Source organism: Brienomyrus brachyistius, chromosome 22 (genome assembly GCF_023856365.1).
Source record: "Brienomyrus brachyistius isolate T26 chromosome 22, BBRACH_0.4, whole genome shotgun sequence".
Lineage (NCBI taxonomy): Eukaryota > Metazoa > Chordata > Actinopteri > Osteoglossiformes > Mormyridae > Brienomyrus > Brienomyrus brachyistius.
Genome location: NC_064554.1, coordinates 17,725,185 through 17,745,978, shown reverse-complemented (window position 1 = coordinate 17,745,978; position 20,794 = coordinate 17,725,185). Strand labels below are relative to the sequence as shown.

At 44.2% G+C, this 20,794-nt stretch overlaps 1 protein-coding gene across 1 annotated transcript in view; it reads right to left on the bottom strand.

Annotated features, from left to right (window-relative positions):
* LOC125718454 (hemicentin-1-like) overlaps window positions 1–20,794 on the bottom strand; it is a 67,984-nt gene that overhangs the window by 11,006 nt on the left and 36,184 nt on the right. Inside the window, exons 6-8 of the mRNA XM_048992310.1 lie at window positions 19,701–19,736; window positions 2,898–3,248; window positions 2,434–2,723 (exon numbers count right to left, since the gene is read on the bottom strand). Of these exons, the coding sequence (XP_048848267.1) occupies window positions 2,434–2,723; window positions 2,898–3,248; window positions 19,701–19,736 (677 nt within the window). The remainder of the gene's footprint in view (window positions 1–2,433; window positions 2,724–2,897; window positions 3,249–19,700; window positions 19,737–20,794) is intronic.

The window sequence follows — 20,794 nt, the reverse complement described above, 5'->3', positions numbered from 1 at the left end:
TTGAGCTATTACTTAATGGAGTGGGATTGGCAGGAGTTGCAGTCTGTCAGCAAGTGTTCATGCTGCTCTTATCACTTTCACGAGGTCAAACATTGTCTGCAGTCACCCCCCCTTTGCTGCGACCGAGCGGCTTTGCTTCAATTTTTGGTCAATCTGTCTAAAAATGTAATCAGTTTTCGGCCACCTCCCATACGATGCTTATACAAACCCTGAAAAAGATCCACCGAAGGCTTTTGAGTTCGTGTCTTCACAAGAAAAGCTCCGCGATGGAACGCGCGAGCAGTCTCAATGGGTCTTCTGTCTCCACACTAGAGGGCGCCAAATTCAAACGAAAATTATTTACCATCCTGCAAAAAAACAAATGATGCCATTATTAATATCCATTCATCTAAAGTGTGGAGAAAAAGAAAACAAAAAAAGTCTCCAGGTCCTTCATACACTGACAATACAGGCCCGATGGGACGTCACAGCAGTTTTTGATACTGGCAGCAGCAGTGGTTGGTTTACTGCTAAACTACATCCATGAATCATCGTGACCACTTAATCCCAACTGGGGTCGTGGGGGGGGACCGGAGCCTATCCCAGCAACAAGAAGGGCAGGTGGGAACCAACCCTGGGCAGATGCCAACACACTATAATGGGGTCAACTTAGACTATCATGACCACTTTTGGACTATGGGATGGAAATTGGGGCCTCTGGCAGAAACCCAAGTGAACTCCACACAGGAAGGTCCTACACCCGACCCAAGGATGGAACCAAGGATCTTCTTACTGTGAGGCAGCAGCGCTAACCACTGCGCCACCATGCCACCCTACTAAGCTGCATGTTTAACAAAATGATCATCATGTTAGTATTAACCAAAACTTTCCACTTTTCAGGATCTAGAATATCACTGGATTATACATATAAATCTGCAGCACAATGACCTCAAGCTTCTAGTGTTGGGGGCCCTTTGCTGGTGTGCAGGTTGCACGTCCTGTGTCTGTGTGGGATTCCACATGGTCTAAAGGTGAATTTGGGTCACTAAACAGCCTTTATTGTGCCCCACGGGGTCAGGCTGTCACCTCACATGGGCCGTGTACCTGGGTAAGCCTTGATGATCACATCTAGGGTCGGGCTGCTTCAGAACGCAGAGATGGTGAAATAATGTAAAAAAACAGAAAGCGAAATGCAAAGAGTTTTATTAAGATGGTGACACGTGACCGTGATACACAAACAGTAATGAAGAACGTTGGAATTGACCAGAACAACAGGCGAAACGCAGAGGAAGTGAAACACACCTAACTTTTCTTGGCAGAACATAGCAAAAGAGAACAAGCCCCCAGTCCCCCAATATGTAAAAAAACAAAGATAAACCCGATGCTGAAAGGGCAGTTTATGCTGACAATGCAATAGCAAAAAATGCAAAAAGCACCTTCTTTCTGGAGCCGTGATACTGGGTAACTCTGCTGATTCATTCTGACGCTTGTTCTATTACTTTTTCTGCAGAGCTCGGCCAAAAACGTGCACGAACTAAGACAGTAAAGTTACATCTCGTGATGCATGAAGCTGTGGCTTCAGATAAACCCGTTCGTCATACTGCAGTCAGATTGACCACCTGAGAAGTAGAATTAGGGTTTAAGCATGAACTGATGTGGATCACGAACTTTTGCAAGTAAAATATTGACCAAATAATTAAAAAAAATCACGAATATTCAATGACAGCAGATCTCAGAAATAAATGTTCACTGATCAAAAATAGACGTTTTAGAAAATCAGCACCAGGGTATGTACACTGAGGTCTACCGAGATCTTTTATGCAGAATGATGATGAGAAGAATCACAGCCGTAGCCAAAATCACGACCCCAAGCACTATTCCAATAGTCCATGCTGTTTTGGTTCGTGGATCTGTGGAAGGAGGTCAAGGTGAGTTCTGTAATGCTGTTTAAATGAAGTGTATTCCAAAACCGAGATATACTGCAAAAAACTAGGTGGAAGAGGAAGTGGAACAGACAGAATTCATGACAAGTACTTATACAAGTGTCATACCTGCATAACAATCTCAATATTAATAACAATAAGTGGAAAATCATGGAAGAACATAAGAATTATATTTTATATGAATTATGCCAGTGAACTACATTTGTCTCACTTGCACATTACTTTGCACAAAAGTGCCGCCTAAATAAACCAAATGTAAATTAACTATTCATATCTACAGGCAGCAAAGATTATTGGTGACAGAATTTTAAATGTGTGCAAACAGTTTTCTGCGTAGGCAATTAACACAAATTCCAAAGAAAGAAAATTTATAAAAGCTAAATTGGGTCCAGATAATTTCAAAATTCAGGTGTTGGGGGTGATATTTAAAAGTATCTCCAATGTTGCAATGTTATCCGGGGCTGAAACCTGCTTTGGATCAGAGCTCTTCTGCCGGTGGGGAGCGTCAGACCAAGAAAAGCTCTGATCTGGGATGAAACAGCTTCTCACCTGAACGCTTATGCTCAATGACGAACTGCTTGCTGTCCTCTCCAAGTGGGTTACTGGCTGTGCAGGTGTAAGTTCCAGGCGGCAGCATGGAGGAGATGAACACTGGCCCATCTGGGTGCTTCTCCTGGGAGCCTGGGGTGCTCCAGGCATACTCAGGTGGGGGGTTTCCCTCAGCGGTGCAGTTTAACCTCACCTCATCATCCTTGTCGATCAAATAAGTTTCGTTTTTGGCACTAAGGAACGATGGGGAATCTGGGAAGAGAAGCTACAAACTCAGAAATGGTGTGCAGAATTCCTGTACAGAAAACATGGTTGGTGTCTCAGCTGAACCAGGTGCTGCAAATGTTGGTTGGAAAGGAGGTAAAACACCTGGAAGAGCAACGTAATGCGAAATCAATCACAGTGAATAGTGTAAATAACACTCACAGTGCACAGTGATATTGAGGGGTGTTGATTTCACTGCAAGGGGGGGTTGTGGTCCTTCTGGTCCCAGGTCCAGCTCTGCCTCACAGCTGTACTCTGCTCCATCATCAGCTCTGCTGGGGGTGATCAGGAGGGTGGAGGACACACTCACAGGTGCCTTTTCTCTGTCAGACTTCCCATCTTCTATGACATAGTCTCTGTCTTCATGTACTAATGTGTCCCCTTTGTACCACTTCACAGTGAGGTTCTGAACAGGAGCGATGTTCTGGATCTCACACTTCAGCTGGTACCGACTCCCCTCCACCATGGGGTCAGTCGAGTTCATAGACCTGACAGAAACACTGTCTGGGGGATCTGTGAGGGAAAATGAGGAGCATTATTTCTCAAAGGTAACAAGAGACAGCTGTGCCTTATAGGGACAGAGACACACAGAGACATCCATGCCTTACAGTGAAATATTCTGCTGGGTTTTACTGATGTTTTAAGGTGATGCTCAGGTTGAATATTTCCCAGCTGTATGAGAGCTGACAGCTGCAGTAGCTCCATCAGAAGAGACACACTTACTGTACACAGTGACTGAGAGACGTTCTTTACATTGAGGTTTTCCTGGACGGTTTGCATAGCATTGAGGCCTTAAGTCCCAGATTGTCAGACTTTCCACCCTCCAAGTGAGAAACTTCACACCAGGTGTATTAGGTACGTCATCTACTGGAGCTGCCCAGCCCATCCCCCTGTGATTTGTGGACATGGTGCAGTTCACTGATACTGGGTCTCCATGTCTCACCACCACTCTGGGAGGATGGAGCTGAAGACAGCGATCAGCAGCAGCTGCCAAAACAAAAATTGAAAACAATTATTAAAAAAGCAAAAGCTATTTGCGTAATTTTGATAATAATTGACAATTCTGGGTCTCTGTGTCACTCTCCATCAGTACACTGCAGGGGTACATTCCTCACTGTTATGTACAAAGCCAAAAATAGGACAGTATTTAAAATGACTACATTATTAAAAATGTGCAGCAATAATCTTCCCAACATGACAGGAGTCCAATACGAAAATCATCATCCGTCACAAAAGAGGAATGGCAGCAATACGCGATACTGGGTCAGCGTTTTGCAAAACCATTTCAACTGGGGATGGGAGACTTGTAGTATTTACTATCCATGTAACTATAAGCTACGGCAAAGACAAAAAAGAATCGAGAATATCATTATTACTGGAGACCTGGTGGTACTTTGTGCTGCTGGGTTGAACCAGGCAGTGACTGACAGTGCATGACAATCCCAGCCTGATGTGATCTGGCCTCATTTAAAACGCTACTGAGCGCAGGCTGGTCTCCCTCCCAGCCAACCTTCACAGCTTATATACTGTAGGGCTTACCATGGTAATACACTGATTAGGCAAAGGGTACGACAGCACAGGGCTGGTCTTCTGGGACGTTTATTTTAAAGCGTCACCCCACTCACTCCTCAATCAAGTAAATAAATCAAGCAAATACATTCAATGACTCAACCTGTACGTCTAATTTATTAAAACATTTATCACGGCAAAGAAAGAAAATGTATAAAAGCTAAACTGGATCCAGATCATTTCAATATTCTGGTGTTGGGGGTGATATTTAAAAGTATCTGTAATGTTGCAATGTTATCCGGGGCTGAAACCTGCTTTGGATCAGAGCTCTTCTGCCGGTGGGGAGCATCATCATAAGACCGTCGTCTCATACGCTGGTGGAGGCTCCGGGGCAGACCCAGCACTTGCTGGAGGGACTGTATCTCCCAGCTGGCTTGGGGCCTCAGTAAGTGAGGCTTGTTCAGTCCCGCTTAGCATGCTGCCGCCGTGACCCTCGGCAGCAAAAGCCGTGTGAGAAGATGCCAAAGTTAATATATCCTGTTGTCTTTGACACGCAGTTGTGGTTACACACTTCTACTTTTGTAGATGCCTGAGTGCAGTGGGCGATACCTCGGCACCATATTAGTCCGAATGGACCCGTGTCAGTTAAAATTTTTTCCAGTGACTGGAGTGCCAATCCGGGGGTGGCATGGTGGTGCAGTGGTTAGCACTGTCGCCTCACACCTCTGGGACCCGGGTTCGAGTCTCCGCCTGGGTTACATGTGTGTGGAGTTTGCATGTTCTCCCCATGTCGTCGTGGGGTTTCCTCCGGGTACTCTGGTTTCCCCCCACAGTCCAAAAACATGCTGAGGCTAATTGGAGTTACTAAATTGCCCATAGGTGTGCATGCGGGAGTGAATGGTGTGTGAGTGTGCCCTGCGATGGGCTGGCCCCCCATCCTGGGTTGTTCCCTGCCTCGTGCCCATTGCCTCCGGGATAGGCTCCGGACCCCCCACGACCCAGTAGGATAAGCGGTTTGGAAAATGGATGGATGGATGGAGTCCCAGTCCTGCCACCAACCCCCAAATTTCCCTGTATGTTGGAGGACCTCCTTGCAGAGCTGGATGTAGAGTAACGTCATATCCAGGACGAAGCCATTGTAGGTTAAGGGCCTTGCTCAAGTGCCCAACAGAGTAGGATCACCGCTGGCATTCTTTGGATTTGACCCAGCAAACCTATTTGTTGCTGGCACAACTCCCTAGCCTCAGAGCAACCCATATCTTTATTGGGTAATGCTTGTGATGGGGCACAAATACTCAGTAATAACTCAGTTACTACTGTAGTACAAATCATGAACAAATATAGTCGCTAAATGAGATAAAAGATGTGTCACGATTCAGTGATGATGAACAAATGATCGGTATCTCAGTTGTGTTATTCAGTGATTGTTCCTTCAATAGTTCACAAAGGTTTACAGAATTAACAGGTATGTAACTAAGACTTAGTTTGTGGTTATTTAATACATCAGTAATAATAATTCTATATTACTTGTGCCCCGTCAAGTAAAGTGTTACCCTTTATCTTATAAATTTTTATTTATGTATGAATAAAGCTTTGTGGAAAATGAAATATGTAATTCTTACAAAGGAAACTGACAGAAATCATAAAAACGTAGCATCTGTAATTGTGGGAGGCGTAAGAGAACAGAGGAGCAGTCTGGAACTCACCAACTTTGAGGGCCAAAATCAACCAGAGGGCCGACAGCTGCATGGAACTCATCTCGCGTCTCTGCATCAAGGATGGAGTCTGGTTTGCGGTTCAGTTCTGACCCCGTTTGGGCTGGTTTTTCTGGATTTAGAAGCAAATTATCTGGCTATTGAAAGGATGGTGGAAACAGATCGACTGCTGCAGGCGTGTGAGAGAAACTAACTAGGCGGCAAGGTGTGAAAAGGAAACAAAAAGGTGAGAACAAGGTCGCACTTAGAAAGCGAGCAGAGAGTCCAGAGGCCAGGCTGCTTTTGTCGGCAGATGGTTTGGTGCGTTCGATTATTTCTCTCCAAGTCGGAATTCGGATAAAAACGTCACGAAAAACATCACTTGCCCTTGGAAACTCTTTTATGATGTTGATGTCGGACAGAATTTTCTTGTCCGAGTTGCCTCTGTGACGTAATTTCAACATGACGGCTTACACGCTCAAAAGTAATTCTATTTTATAAATCTTTAAAAATGTTTATTTTGTTAAATGTATTAATAATTATAAATGTAATTGTACGTGTTAGATTTATAGAATACCATATCATGACCGTAAACAATATCCTAGCATGCAATATCAGATTTTTACCAGACTTGTTAGTGTTTTTGGTTTGTTTGTAGTTTGTCTCTCGCTATGATTACTTTATGAAAACTTTAGAAAGCTTTTAATGTGGTTTGACTAGTTTGTGTTTCTTGTTTGTTTGTCTCTCTGAAAAAATAATCTTACTCCAAAACTGCTAAAATATAAAGCAAAAACACACAGCAGAGTGTTCATGGAGGCAGCCATGTTTGTTCCGAGATGTGGTACCTCGAACGGGAGATGGTCGGACATGATGTGACTCAACTTGGAATTTCCGACTTACGAGAGAAAAACGAATGCACCATTTGTCGTGGCTCACAGCCATGACTTTTGAATCAACATTTGCTCAGTAGTGGAAAACTCAGTTTTCACGCTTGAATAAAAGTACAGATACCCCACCGAAATGCTACTCACGCAGGAAAATATCTGGCTCTAAAAGTACTAAAGTAAAAAATACTATACCGCCAAACCTATTGACCTCACAAAGAGCAAAACATCATTTGGATTCAAGACAGGTCTAAAGACAGCACTGTAATCATATTCTTCATCACAACATTTTTTTATTAAGTACTTTTTTTTTGTTTGTAGGTAGTTTGAAGATAGACACGGACGCAGATCAGCTTTGGGTTAAGGTAATCGGGGGGGGGGGGAGAGCCGAGGATCGTGGTCGGTAATCCGGGCGAGGGTCGGGCCATCGGTGTCGGTTGTAGGACACTGGCACGTGTACACATACGCAGAGTGGATGCGAGCGTTGTGCTTCTGCAGAGAAGTATGACCCAGCCTTTAGACCAGCGACGGAGGTTGTTCTGCTTCTACCTCCAAAAAAAGGACTAACTATATGCTTATGGTGACACCCATCTCATCAATATCCATTGTGTAGGTCACTGGCTTTGAAAAAAAAAATAGGGTCACTCCAAGTTAAGCTTCAGAGCTCAAAAGTCTTGCCTAGAAATGTTTATAATGTGATCGTTTCCAATTTCTCAGCGTCTCTGATTTTGAAAAGTGTGCATTTAAAGTTGTTTTTAACAAAAGATAGAGTAATGACCTAGTCTCAGATTACTGATGCTGAGTTGATGTTGAATAAAAGCGTTTGTAGCACTTTGGAATACATGTTTTTAAGATAGGTGAAATGGTTTAAAATATCAAGGCATATCAGACTACATCGAAAGTGGCTGAGAGGCCTCAGGCTCCAGAGGGTTAAGCTGATAATTTGTGATATCCATTAATGATAACGGGCGGTCAGTGTTCTCGCGGCCAGCGGTCAGATCTGTCTGGGTGTTTGGTGGAGTTTGCTTTCACCTAGTGGGAATTTTGGGTATTGCAGTTTGCTCGATTTGCTGTGTCTCTGTTATAAGTCAGAGCGGGCGGAAGCACCATGTTTTCAGAAATAGCAGACACGTCCGTTTTGGTGCAGTTGCATCAGTCCGCGTTTTCTTTTCTAACCGAGCCTACCCAAGCATTGTCGTTTCGGCTTGAGAACAGAGAGCACAAGTCGGCTTGATTGAGGGACGAGTTAGCTGCCTGTCAATTATTGTGGACAATAAGTAGGACAGAACAATCAATATCTAAACAAAAAATTGGTATCTTGACAACACAAATTTTTATTGCTCTAATCTCATCATGTGTCAAAACTGCCCTTTTCTTTGCAATCACTATACGGTACTCAGGGACGGATTACGGACCGGGCCAGCAGGGCCGCTGCCCAGGGCCACGGGCCCCTAGCCCAAAACAATTTGCAACGCTTATCAACAATGTATTTTCGTTTGTCTATTTTAGAGGGCCTACATTCTTTGATCCTCTGCCTACAAGGGCCCCTGACCCTATAGGGAGGGCATTTGGCTGCCAAGGGCCCTTGAATTGTGATGGTTGTGGTGGTGGTGCTGGTGGTGGTGGTGCTGGTGGTGGGGTGGGGTGGGGGGGGGGGCCCTCGCGAACGTTTTGCCCAGGGGCCCACACAACCCATAATCCGTCCCTGACGGTACTGCATGCATTTTGGGGTGATCTAGTTCACAATTTAAGACAGTTCCAGGTCGACAGCCATACAATATCTGTGCAAAGTTAGAAAAAGACAAGCCAAAAGCATTGTGACTTATTGTCTTAACGTGTCAGCAGCTGAGTACGAGTGGAGTCTTAACGGGTCTTATATCTCTGCAGTAGAGGGCGCCAAATTCAAACTAACAATAATTTGCAATCCTACAAAAGACTACTCTGGCCATTACTGAAACCTATCCATCTTCACAACCTAAAACATGCAAGCTGAGTGTGGTTTTACTGTAGTTTGTCATACTGGCAGAGGCAGTAGTTGGCTCACTGCTAAAAATCATCTCTAACAAGCTGATTGCCATGTTAGTGTTAACCATAACTGCCCTTATTTCCACATTTCAGGACGAGATGCAGAATATCACTGGATTATAAATATCAACTTTCAGAGTTGGAGGCTTGAATCTGGCCCTTTGCTGGTGTGGAGTTTGCATGTCTGTGTGGGATTCTGCACAGGCTCTAAAGGGGAATTTTGATCACTAAACACTTTCCCTTCCTTTCTTTTGTTTTATTGCTGTTTAGTTTAACATTTTATGTGTGTGTGAGCCTACAATGCATGTATTTTAATTTATACTTTATGATAGAACACATTAACGTTAATAGCTATTTCATACATTTTATGGTCGTACAGCACTTTTGGTCAGCGCTGGCTGTTTTTAAACATGCCGTATAAATAAATTCAATTTGGTATATTTTGCCCGGTGGAGTCAGGCTGCCAGCTCACATGACCAAGTCTGAGGCTGTCAGTTGTTCCAGAATGTAGAGACGGTGAAATGACACAAAAGTGGAGAAACCAGTGGAGAACGTAAAGAGTATTTTTTAAGATGGTGACACACAACTGTAATACGCAAACATTACTAAAGAGTATCAGGAGTAAACAAAACAACAAAGCAGAATGACTGAAACACGCCGCTGACTTTATTCATTCATCTTCTGTACCCGCTTGGCCTGTGCAGCGTCACAGGGCTGCAGAGGCGCAAGGCAGGGAAGAGCCCAGGATGGGCCACCAACCCATTGCTGATGCAACTAACTTTTCTTGCCCGAACAGGCCATAACAAAAAGACAACAACCCAGCCACCCCCATAAACAGCAAAAAGAAGAAGATAAACCCAAGGCCAGGACAACAGCTTGCAATAAAAAGAATGCAAAAATTAAAGGACAATGATGGTCAGAGCAACATCCATAGTCATTACAATCCGAAGCCAAAATAATTTTGTCCTAATCAGAACAAGGTAAAAGACATGAACTGAAACATGTATTAAGACTAGCCGCGGCCAAATAAAGCGTCACAAATCATTTTCTATATTTTTTATCCCCCACTAGATGGCGATATTGGTTTGCTTTGGGGCATGCATCGAGTCCTTTTTTTCCAATAGAGAGCACCATCTAGTGGTGTCAGAAAACACAGCAAATGGTTCATGGAGCTTCAGTTGGACATGTGAATAGTGAATATGTGGCAGCGCGCATAACAAAAAAAAAGCAGAGGCATATAATGAAGTGTTCATGGAAAGGTGTGGATGTAAAAATCAACGTTTGAATTTTAAAAATTCTCCATGCAAGGACTTTTCAATGGGAAAAAGGGGCAGGTGCCTAGAAAGGGTACAAACAACATTAAGTTGTATGTATTTGACTAGTTGTATGTATGTATGCATTTGTGAAATGAATCAGATAAAAATCATGCGATGATTTTTATATAAACTTATACAAGCACATCAGTATTGATTAAATGGCACAGAAATATTCAGAAAAAGCAGCATCAATGTACTTACCATGTTACAGCACGATAATTCATACAGGCTGGGAAACTGATTTTTTGATGAACTTCCGATATAAAAAATATATGCAGAGAGCTACACCCACAAGCACTATTATTGAAATAATCCAGGGTGTTGGTCCTGGAGGATCTGTGGAAGGAGGTCAGGGTTGAATCATGTACGCACAGGAGCACCACAAGCACCACATCAAAATATAACGAGATGCAATAGTTTATAATAATTCCTCAGCCCTGGAAAATCCCAGAGCTCGCAGATCTCCCAGCAGACTGGCTCTGTCGAGTGTGACTCAAGCTAGGGGTCAAACTTGGCATCATAATAACTATCAAAGCCGTCTCCAGCAAAATGTCTGCCGGTGTGATTCTGCATTTAGTTCTGTTTTAAAAGCTTTTGCCCAATGGCAGCTAAAACCAGCACGTGCCGAGTCATCCAGCACAGACCGTTGTTTACTTGTCAAGGGCTGACTGAGGGGACTGGAGGTGCTTTGAAAAGGAAAATATGATCAGTGTTTACAGGAAAGTAGGAAACCTTTAGCTGAACTTGTCCGGTCGTCTCTCTTTCCTCAAACACACAGCAAACTGCTTTATACCTGATAAAGCTGGTTACAGATACATCATGGGGCTCGTCTCCCAGCCCCCACTTCACCCCCCCCCCCCCCCAAAACATCCATTCCATCCCTGAGGTTCACAGCCTCTAATTTAAGTTTATTTATATCAGAAACACAAAGGACTGCAGATCTCAGATTACTGGAGGACTAACTTTCTTGATTATTTAGTCCTTCAGTTCACTGGTCCTCGGATACAAAAAAGGCAAAGTGAATCACTAGAAAATGAAGGAAAATAGCAAATATGAAATTATCAGGCAAATAAAATTCTACATATCTGAAAATGATTTTTATTTTTGGCATTCAATGGTTATTTAAGAGCTGAAAAATCAAATGTTGAAAGTACAATTTACCTGGAATATTAGGTATTATTTGTGGTCCTGTTGTGACGGATAGGGGGCTGGTGCTGGTCACAGTGACAAACGCTGTTGTTGTGTCCGGTAGGGTGCTGGTGCTGGTCACGGTGACAAACGCTGTTGTTGTGTCACTCCCCAGCCTGTTGGTGGCAGTGCAGATGTAAACCCCTTCATTGGCAGACGAGGCTTCTCTGATGACAGCAGTGCTGTTGCCCCATGAGATGGTGATCCTCACATTCTCAGCATCTCTGTAGCTCCATTGGACCTGAGGAGGGGGGTTCCCCTCGGCGCTGCAGGGCAGAGACACTGTCCCACCCTGGGGTACAGTCACACTGACGTTCCCTTCTTTGATTACTGGTGGGTCTGTGGGATAAAAAAACATTAATATCATTGTAAAGAGGGGGGGCACTCAGGGTTCAAGGTTCCTTTATTGTCATCGACAGCTGTGTACATGTACACAGTGAGATGAGACAACATTTTCCATGGACCGTGATGCAACATACATCAACATATAACAAGATACAATACAATGTGCACAAGGACAGCCGCAGAGCAGACTCTCAATAGTTCCCCTATAGAATGTGGTGAGGATCGGAGAGGAGGGTCTCGCTCCCTTTAGTCTCCGTAAGAAGCGCAGGCGCTGTGGCTGATCTCCTGGTTAAGGAGGCTGTATTTAGGGGCCGACCAAGGTTGTCCGTGGTGTGGACACCCAGGAACCTGGTGCTTTTGACCCTCCCTTCAGCGGCACCATCGATGGTGAGAGGTGCGTGGAAGGTGTTCGTTTTTCTGAAGTCTATTATCATCTCTTATATCTTTTCAACATTAAGAGGGAGATTATTGCACTTACACCAGGCCGCAAGTCTTGCCACCTCCTCCGTGTATGACGGAGCGTCATTATTGTCAACGAGACCCACCGCTGTCATGTCATCCGCAAATTTGATATGATAAGGCTGGAGCTGAGCTTCACTGAGCAATCATGGGTCAGTAGTGTGAACGGCAGACGGCTGAGTACGCTGCCCTGCGGAGATTCCAGGCTTAGTGTGAAGGTGGCAGAGCCGTAGGTGCCTGACTGAGGCCTTTCTGTTAGAAAGTCAATTATCCAGTTAACGAGGGTGGTGTTCAGGCCCAACCCCCTCAGTACAGTTTCGGAGGAATTATGGTAGCGAATGCTGAGCTGAAGTCGATGAATAGAATCCTTACAGAAGAGCCTCTGCTGTCCAGGTTGGTCAATGACAGGTGGAGTGCAGTGGATATGGCATCAGCGATGGATCAGTTTGTGCGGTAGGCAAACTGGAGAAGGGCAGCTTTGATGTGGCTCATGACTAAGTCTCTCAAAGCAATTCATAATGGCTGATGTCAGTGCCACGGTACTGTAGTCATTCGGATGGACACAGGTGATTTCTTGGGAACTGGAATGATCGTCGTGGTTTTCATGGATGAAGGTATAACTGCCCTGCTCAGGGAGATGTTAAACACATCAGTGAGGACATCGGCCAGCTGATCTGCACACACGTTAAGTACCCGATGAGGTATGCTGTCAGGACCCGAAGTTTGGAGACGGTTGACTCTGGATAGTGTTCTCCTCGCAGAAGCTATAGACAGACAGATTGTCTGCTCATCAGGGGGAGGGCTGGACGTGCTCGCATCATGACTGTTTAGTGCATCAAAACGTGCATGAAGGTTATACAGGACGTTATGGAGGAAAGAGTGATTGTCGCAGAGATGGGCTGCTGGTTTGTAGTCCGTGATGGTCTGAGTGTCCTGCCATATGCTATGTATCTCTTTGTAATTGTTTATCAGACACTTTCACCCATACTGACCAAAATTACACCTTTACAGTTTTAGCTCTGATTTATACTACAGGTATTTCAGGTAGAGTCAGACAATTCTGACTCTAACTGCGATGTTGCTGATATAGATTATAATACTTAGATTCATACAGACTATGTTAATTCACTCTGAATGAACTGTTCTAATGTTGGTGACACAGGCAGACTGAAGTTAAATACTCACAGTGTACAGTGATATTGAGGGGTGTTGATTTCACTGCAAGGGGGGGTTGTGGTCCTTCTGGTCCCAGGTCCAGCTCTGCGTCACAGCTGTACTCTGCTCCATCGTCAGCTCTGCTGGGGGTGATCAGGAGGGTGGAGGACACATTCACAGGTGCCTTTTCTTTGTCAGACTTTCCATCTTCTACGACATAGTCTCTGTCTTCATGTACTAATGTGTCCCCTTTGTACCACTTCGCAGTGAGGTTCTGAACAGGAGCGATGTTCTGGATCTCACACTTCAGCTGGTACCGACTCCCCTCCACCATGGAGTCAGTAGAGTTCATAGAACTGACAGAAACACTGTCTGGGGGATCTGTGAGGGAAAATGAGGAGCATTATTTCTCAAAGGTAACAAGAGACAGCTGTGCCTTATAGGGACAGAGACACACAGAGACATCCATGCCTTACAGTGAAATATTCTGCTGGGTTTTACTGATGCTCAGGTTGAATATTTCCCAGCTGTATGAGAGCTGACAGCTGCAGTAGCTCCATCAGAAGAGACACACTTACTGTACACAGTGACTGAGAGAAGTTCTTTACATTGAGGTTTTCCTGGACGGTTTGCATAGCACTGAGGCCTTATGTCCCAGATTGTCAGACTTTCCACCCTCCAAATGAGAAACTTCACACCAGGTGTATTAGATACGTCATTTACTGGAGCTGCCCAGCCCATCCCACTGTGATCTGTGGACACGGTGCAGTTCACTGATACTGGGTCTCCATGTCTCACCACCACTCTGGGAGGATGGAGCTGAAGACAATGATCAGCAGCACCTGTGAAAGCAAAAAGTGAAAGTAATATTTTATCAACTTCAGCAATTTTGTCAATACTGGGTCTCCACAGCACTCTCCTCCCATATAGTGTAGCACCAGTGGGGCGGATGTCCCAGAATGCCCCATGTGGAATTGTGAATAGCCCCTGTTGTATTGTTGTTGTCAATGTTAACGGTTGCACTTCCCTATTGTCACTTGTGTCTTTGCCCGTGTCTTGTGTGTACCCTGTCCGATCCTCGTGCGTATTTAGCTTGTGTAAATCTCCAACTGAGTTTGCACCTTACAGTTCGGCATCTGACACCGTTGTGTTTCTGCTCTGAGTATTTGGTTCGGTGCCTGTTATAGTCCTGTTAAGGCCTGCTATTAAAGAGCGTGTTCTCCCCGCCAAGCAAGTCTCCTTATTTTCCTCTGCTCCCACGATGCCTCGGTCCGCCCAGCGCTACAATACTACAGTACAGTCCTCATTGATATAAAGCAAAAGATGAAAAACAGTATTTAAAATAACTACCACCATCAAAAAAAAGGTATTTAAAAGGCTTTCTCCACATGTCAGGGTTTCAGTACGAAAGTCATCATTAGGTACAATGCAAACGTTTAGTTAAGTGGTTCTGGGTCTCCGTCTGGCAACAACCTCCCAGCTGGGAATGGGAAAGCTGTAGTATTTACAAACAGCTGGCAGATTGACCTCACACCTCCTGGCTTTTGGTCTTCATTTCTACCCATATCTGTGAAATTCCTCCCCGTGTTTGCGTGGCTTTCCTCTCAGCAATCCAGATTCTTCCCACAGTCTGAGAACATGGTTTTGCCAAATCGCCCATGGTATATGAATGCGTCTTATAACGGACTGGCATCCCATTCGTGGTATCTCCTGTCTTGTGTACTGTCAGTGGTGGAAAGACCAGGTCCTGAAAGTACAAATCCAGACCAATAGACTATGACTCCTTATGTTCAACTGGCTGGTTAAACCAAAATTCTGGTCTGGATCTGAACTTTCCACCTCTCGGCCCTGTATAGTCAATTAAGGTAATGGAAGATAGATGGATTATACAGTGTAACTGCATGGCCGATGTCTGCATTGTGCTTCTGTCGCTGCCACATTCTTGCCTGGGCCAGATGCCTCTAGTGACCAAGTACCCAAGTACCATCCATAAGCAGCCAGACTCCATTTACAGAACTTCCTTGTATATTTGATAACATACAAATGGTATATGTGGGAATATGACAGGATATCAATAGGCCAAAGAAGTGGATGCATCATTACCACAGAGAGCAGCCACACGGTGGGGGCGCCAACTTCTGAGGGGGTGCCGACTTAACCTGCTACACTGGCAGTACAGAGGGCTCGAGTACCGATAGGGTCACTGACATAGCCAGCCAATTTCACTGGCACACGGAGGACACCCTCCAAAGTGACAAAGTGAAATTGGCTGGCTATGTCAGTAACCCTACCGGTACTCCAGCCCTCTGTACTGCCGGTGTAACAGGTTATGCTATTTATAAATTATAATTATATAATAACAGGCAATTCTGTCTTCTTTTGTTAACCTGATGGCTACGCTAGCCCTTTAATTATTCCACCATGCTGGGTTGTACGTCCCCCTCCCTCTGTCATTTCCCCTTTATAAGGGTCCTGATCTGCGCACGAAGATGGGTGAGGATCGTGTGTCAGGCTCCCTGAGTTCATAAAATGGTATGAGTGTTTAATATAATCTATTTCGATTTATTATATAAGTTGGGGATGTCCTCAGTTGTCTTAGTTTTACCGGCATCCCCTGTGTCATTTCTCATGAATGTCCGGTTTGGATTGTACTCCCTTTCTCCTCGCCAATCACTCAATCTCACTTCCTCTGGCTGTTTCCTCAGTAGTGATGGGAATTCCGGCTTTTTTAAGAGAGCCGGCTCTTTCGGCTCCCAAGTGGTTCTTCAGATTTTTTTGGGGCTTGAATGAATTTATTACCAAAAATAATGCAAAATTATTAGTGAAATGAATTACTATGGTTGGAAATCACGTGCAATCATTTTATCCAATTGCTCATCAATTGTTTTCTGTCTTACTGGAGTCATAGCTTTTTGCACAAACTGTCTCATAGAGCTCTAGGTTGTAGGTCTAGGTGGTTGTGGTGCTGTACTGGATGACTGTGTAGACATTGACAAACTGGCACTTTCAACAGTTGCAGTACACAAACTGTCACTTTCCTTAGTAGCAGGTTCACTTGCTTGTCTTTTTTCTTCCCACTGCACTGTTGGATGTACAGTTCTCATGTGCTAATGCAGGTTATTTGTAGAACCTGTTCGATATGAGATTTTAACCTTGCACGCTCTACACTCTGCCTTTGTATTATCAATGTAATTGAAATGTATCCAAATTTTACTCCGTTTCTTGCAGTCACTCATTTTGTCACGCGTGTCTCCTTCCCTCCAGTTTCTCTGCCTGTGCTGCTATTGCTGTATTTGCATATGGCTGCGTTCGACTTCACGTAGTCGTTTGCAGCGCTGGCTTAAAGTAATGCATTCTGGTCCCAACGCAATGCATCACGGTTAGATTTTTTTTGTCCGACTTCAGCCGGCTCTGCAAAACGTCACCACCCGTAACCATGTCACATGGTACAAAAACCTCACGAGAGCAAGACGACTTAAGACTTAACGCCCAAGTCGAACGCACCCTGTAGCACCGCCCCTCCCCGTCCTGCAGATACGCATCGTGTGGTTGACCAATCCGTACGGCTTGAAAAAAAAATAGAGAAAGGAATAAATCGGCTCTGACTCCGGCTCACAGGCAGGAGCCGGCTCCGATATTTCACTTCAAAGAGCCGGCTCTGAGAGCCGTTTCGTTTGCGACCGACACATCACTGTTCCTCAGGCTGTACACATGGGGAGAGAGCGAGTGGGCACTGGCATGTAGGAGAGTGTGTTCAATAAACCGCGGGAAGGGCTGTTAAGTAACTAAAACAGGGTTCACCGTAACTTTAAAAACACCGCAGATTCTTAAGGTTCCACCTGGCTCCGTGTATTACAACGCAAAATACACGCAGAGGGAAGAGCCGGTTACACTGGCACACCGCGCCAATTAATCGCAGACACAATCATGTTGCAATATCATCAAAACTTCACTGTCTTATATAGACGTTTTTCACTGTGCTGTGCTTCCGGGTAAGTAGCCATAGATCGTGTAGGAGGACATCAGAGACCTGGAACCCCACAACTCGAAGTCCACACATGGAGCCATGGCGGAGACTCAAACGTGAGGTGAGTGTGCTAACCACAGTGCCATTATGCCGCCCAATCTTTGTGTTCAGTATAGAAATTAAATTCTACTAGAAATCCTTGCTCATACTATTCTCCCATTGGGGTATTAACATTAATGTAATTATAGTCAGTGCCCTCAAAAAAGAAAAAAAGTGTTATGATTTTATGATTAGTGCTGATGCATTAATTTTGATAGTACAAGTTCTTAAATTTATTCTTACAGTCCCACATATCTTTCAAAGAACCTGTTTTACATTAAAACAGTGTTTTTTTTTGTACGTGTCGGGGGTGTTGTGTTAGAAATTAAACTGTGGTGACCGGCGTATTAATAAAGGAAAAACAGTATATTTCAGAGCACCCTCACTAAAGTGTCGACCTCACCAACAAAAGATATTCAAACATACTTACTGGATCCAGACTCATACTGCTGTCCCACAACGAACAAAATCAGGAGGAAACGGTCCGAGCTCATAACTTCCATTTTCCGAAAACTGGGAATACTGCCCTTTACTTTCCTTTTCCGTAGCCTTATGCAGGAACGGGTTTTCAGATAACGCCCAAATGCCCATTCTGAGGGCGGATGTAGAAGATATGATTCTGATCGTATCAGTGTGCTGTGAGTAATGATGGCAAAGAAACACTATTGTTATATTTCCGATTATCCAAACAACAATAACATAACATGACAACAAAAGCACATAATCTCAGATAACAATCGTTCCTGCCTCCCTCAATGGCTTCAGCAGAAACTTCATTGGCCTCCCCGAGAGTCTGAACAGTCAGTCTATGTCTCTCAACACTAATGCGGGGGACAATTCAAGGAAGTTCATTTGTAGATGTTCAGATGGGCCTTGTGTTGGAACCGCTTGCTCCAATTGTTGGCCTCTTCCCACATTGTGTTGCACAGATAATGCAGCGCTGACAAAGGTTTTGTGAGTAATTAATTAACCCCCTTTGTGAACAAATACTGTGCTATTGTATTGTACACCCTCCCCTTTTGACACATGATCATTCCCATGTATCAACTTAGCATAGTGATGGAACAGGTATTTAGATAGACACGGTCTGTTGTTGGGTCCACACCCCGCCTCTCACTTCCCACGCCACTGTCTAACACAGCTGCTTCTCCTTTTGTGTTGCTCTAGACTGAAGTGCCTTTAAATCCGAAACCACAGGGTTGATTGTACAGCCATTATCTGTGCACACCGCCGTCTGTATGGGCAGGAAACAACATCATAAGCCTAACTGTGAGCTTCACATTTACATATTGCTAGGGTTTTAGCTAAAAGGACATCCTGCAGTAAATCGGAGATCAGCGGTGCGCCGTTTGTTTCCCCTGGATGTACGAAACCCCCTGTGCTTCCACGAGGCTCCAAAGTCGTGTGTCACTCCGAAGGCCGATCGGCTGTCTGTGTAAAACGTCTCTGCTCTCCCTTCTGCCAGCTTACATGTTTCCGTCAAGGGCAGCAGTTCCACTAATAATAATATTATTAATATTATTTTATTATGAAATTGTTATTTGATATTTATTAATTTAACGACTGCACAACTGTGCTGCCCCCATTAATAATAATAACATTATTATTATTATTATTACTATTATGATTATTATTATTTAACAGCAGCCTCCACTGCGTTGTGCCACCAATATGAACCAGTAAGTATGACTAACTCTAGAGATCTCACAATGTAACTACTTAATACAGCATTTTACCCAATACTGTCTCTCTGACAAAACCTGATATACAACTTTATTTTATTGAAAATACCCAGTTTACTTGCTTTGCAAGGGGGGGTTGTGGTCCTTCTGGTCCCAGGTCCAGCTTTGCCTCACAGCTGTACTCTGTTCCATCATCAGCTCTGCTGGGGGTGATCAGGAGGGTGGAGGACACACTCACAGGTTCCTTTTCTCTGTCAGACTTTCCATCTTCTATGACATAGTCTCTGTCTTCATGTACTAATGTGTCCCCTTTGTACCACTTCACAGTGAGGTTCTGAACAGGAGCGATGTTCTGGATCTCACACTTCAGATGGTACCGACTCCCCTCCACCATGCGGACCATAGAGCTGACAGAAACACTGTCTGGGGGATCTGTGAGGGAAAATGAGGAGCATTATTTCTCAAAGGTAACAAGAGACAGCTGTGCCTTATAGGGACAGAGACACACAGAGACATCCATGCCTTACAGTGAAATATTCTGCTGGGTTTTACTGATGTTTTAAGGTGATGCTCAGGTTGAATATTTCCCAGCTGTATGAGAGCTGACAGCTGCAGTAGCTCCATCAGAAGAGACACACTTACTGTACACAGTGACTGAGAGACGTTCTTTACATTGAGGTTTTCCTGGACGGTTTGCATAGCATTGAGGCCTTAAGTCCCAGATCGTCAGACTTTCCACCCTCCAAGTGAGAAACTTCACACCAGGTATATTAGATACGTCATCTACTGGAGCTGCCCAGCCCATCCCACTGTGATTTGTGGACACGGTGCAGTTCACTGATACTGGGTCTCCATGTCTCACCACCACTCTGGGAGGATGGAGCTCAGGACAGCCATCATCAGCAGCTGCAAAGGCAAAGAAAGAAAAAAAATGTAAAAGCTAGATTGGAAACAGGTCATTTTAATATTCAGATGAGGCTCATCAGTTGGACAGAGTGGACAGTTCTGGAGGTGATCAATCTGATACATAAGTCATGCATCTAACCTGTGACCCACTGAACTCGTTCATAGAAAAGACAGAAAACATGCAATAAGACTCTGTGTCATTAGCATCCCCAATATAACAGGAGTCCAGTACAAAAGTCATCATCAGCTACAAAACAAAAACAATGTCAGCATCAAGTTATATGGTACAGGGTCTCTGTCTCACAGCTGGGACTGGGACTGCTGCGGTATTTTCTCTCCATGTAACTACAAGCTACTGGCAAAAAGGATTTGTGTAGCTCCGATGTTTTAATAACAACTATGCTCTCAATTCCCCTAGACAGTCTCTGGGCTAAGCCCCAAATGTCTTAAGATTCTTGCAATCCCCCTGCGGCCTGTTTCACAAAGCAGGATTTCTGGCTTAGCCGGATAAATTTGGGATTTATGGTAGTCTGGGCAAAATGTAAGCAAACAAAATATACAGTCTGTTTCAACTAGGGTACCTTAAATCCCACCAGCTGTCTGAGTAAGTGTCATGACAAACATAACTAATCATATTTTTTACATGCTGTAGCCTGTATCAGTTGTGGTCTAACCGGAATCCTGTGGAATTGATTGTAAGAAAAAATAGGTGTTTCCCAGCTGCAATGAAGAATGCAAATGTTTCTAATTCAAATATATATTAAATATACAGTTAAATGTATATTTTAATCACCACACCCATTATATTCAAGAGAAGTCGTGTATATTTC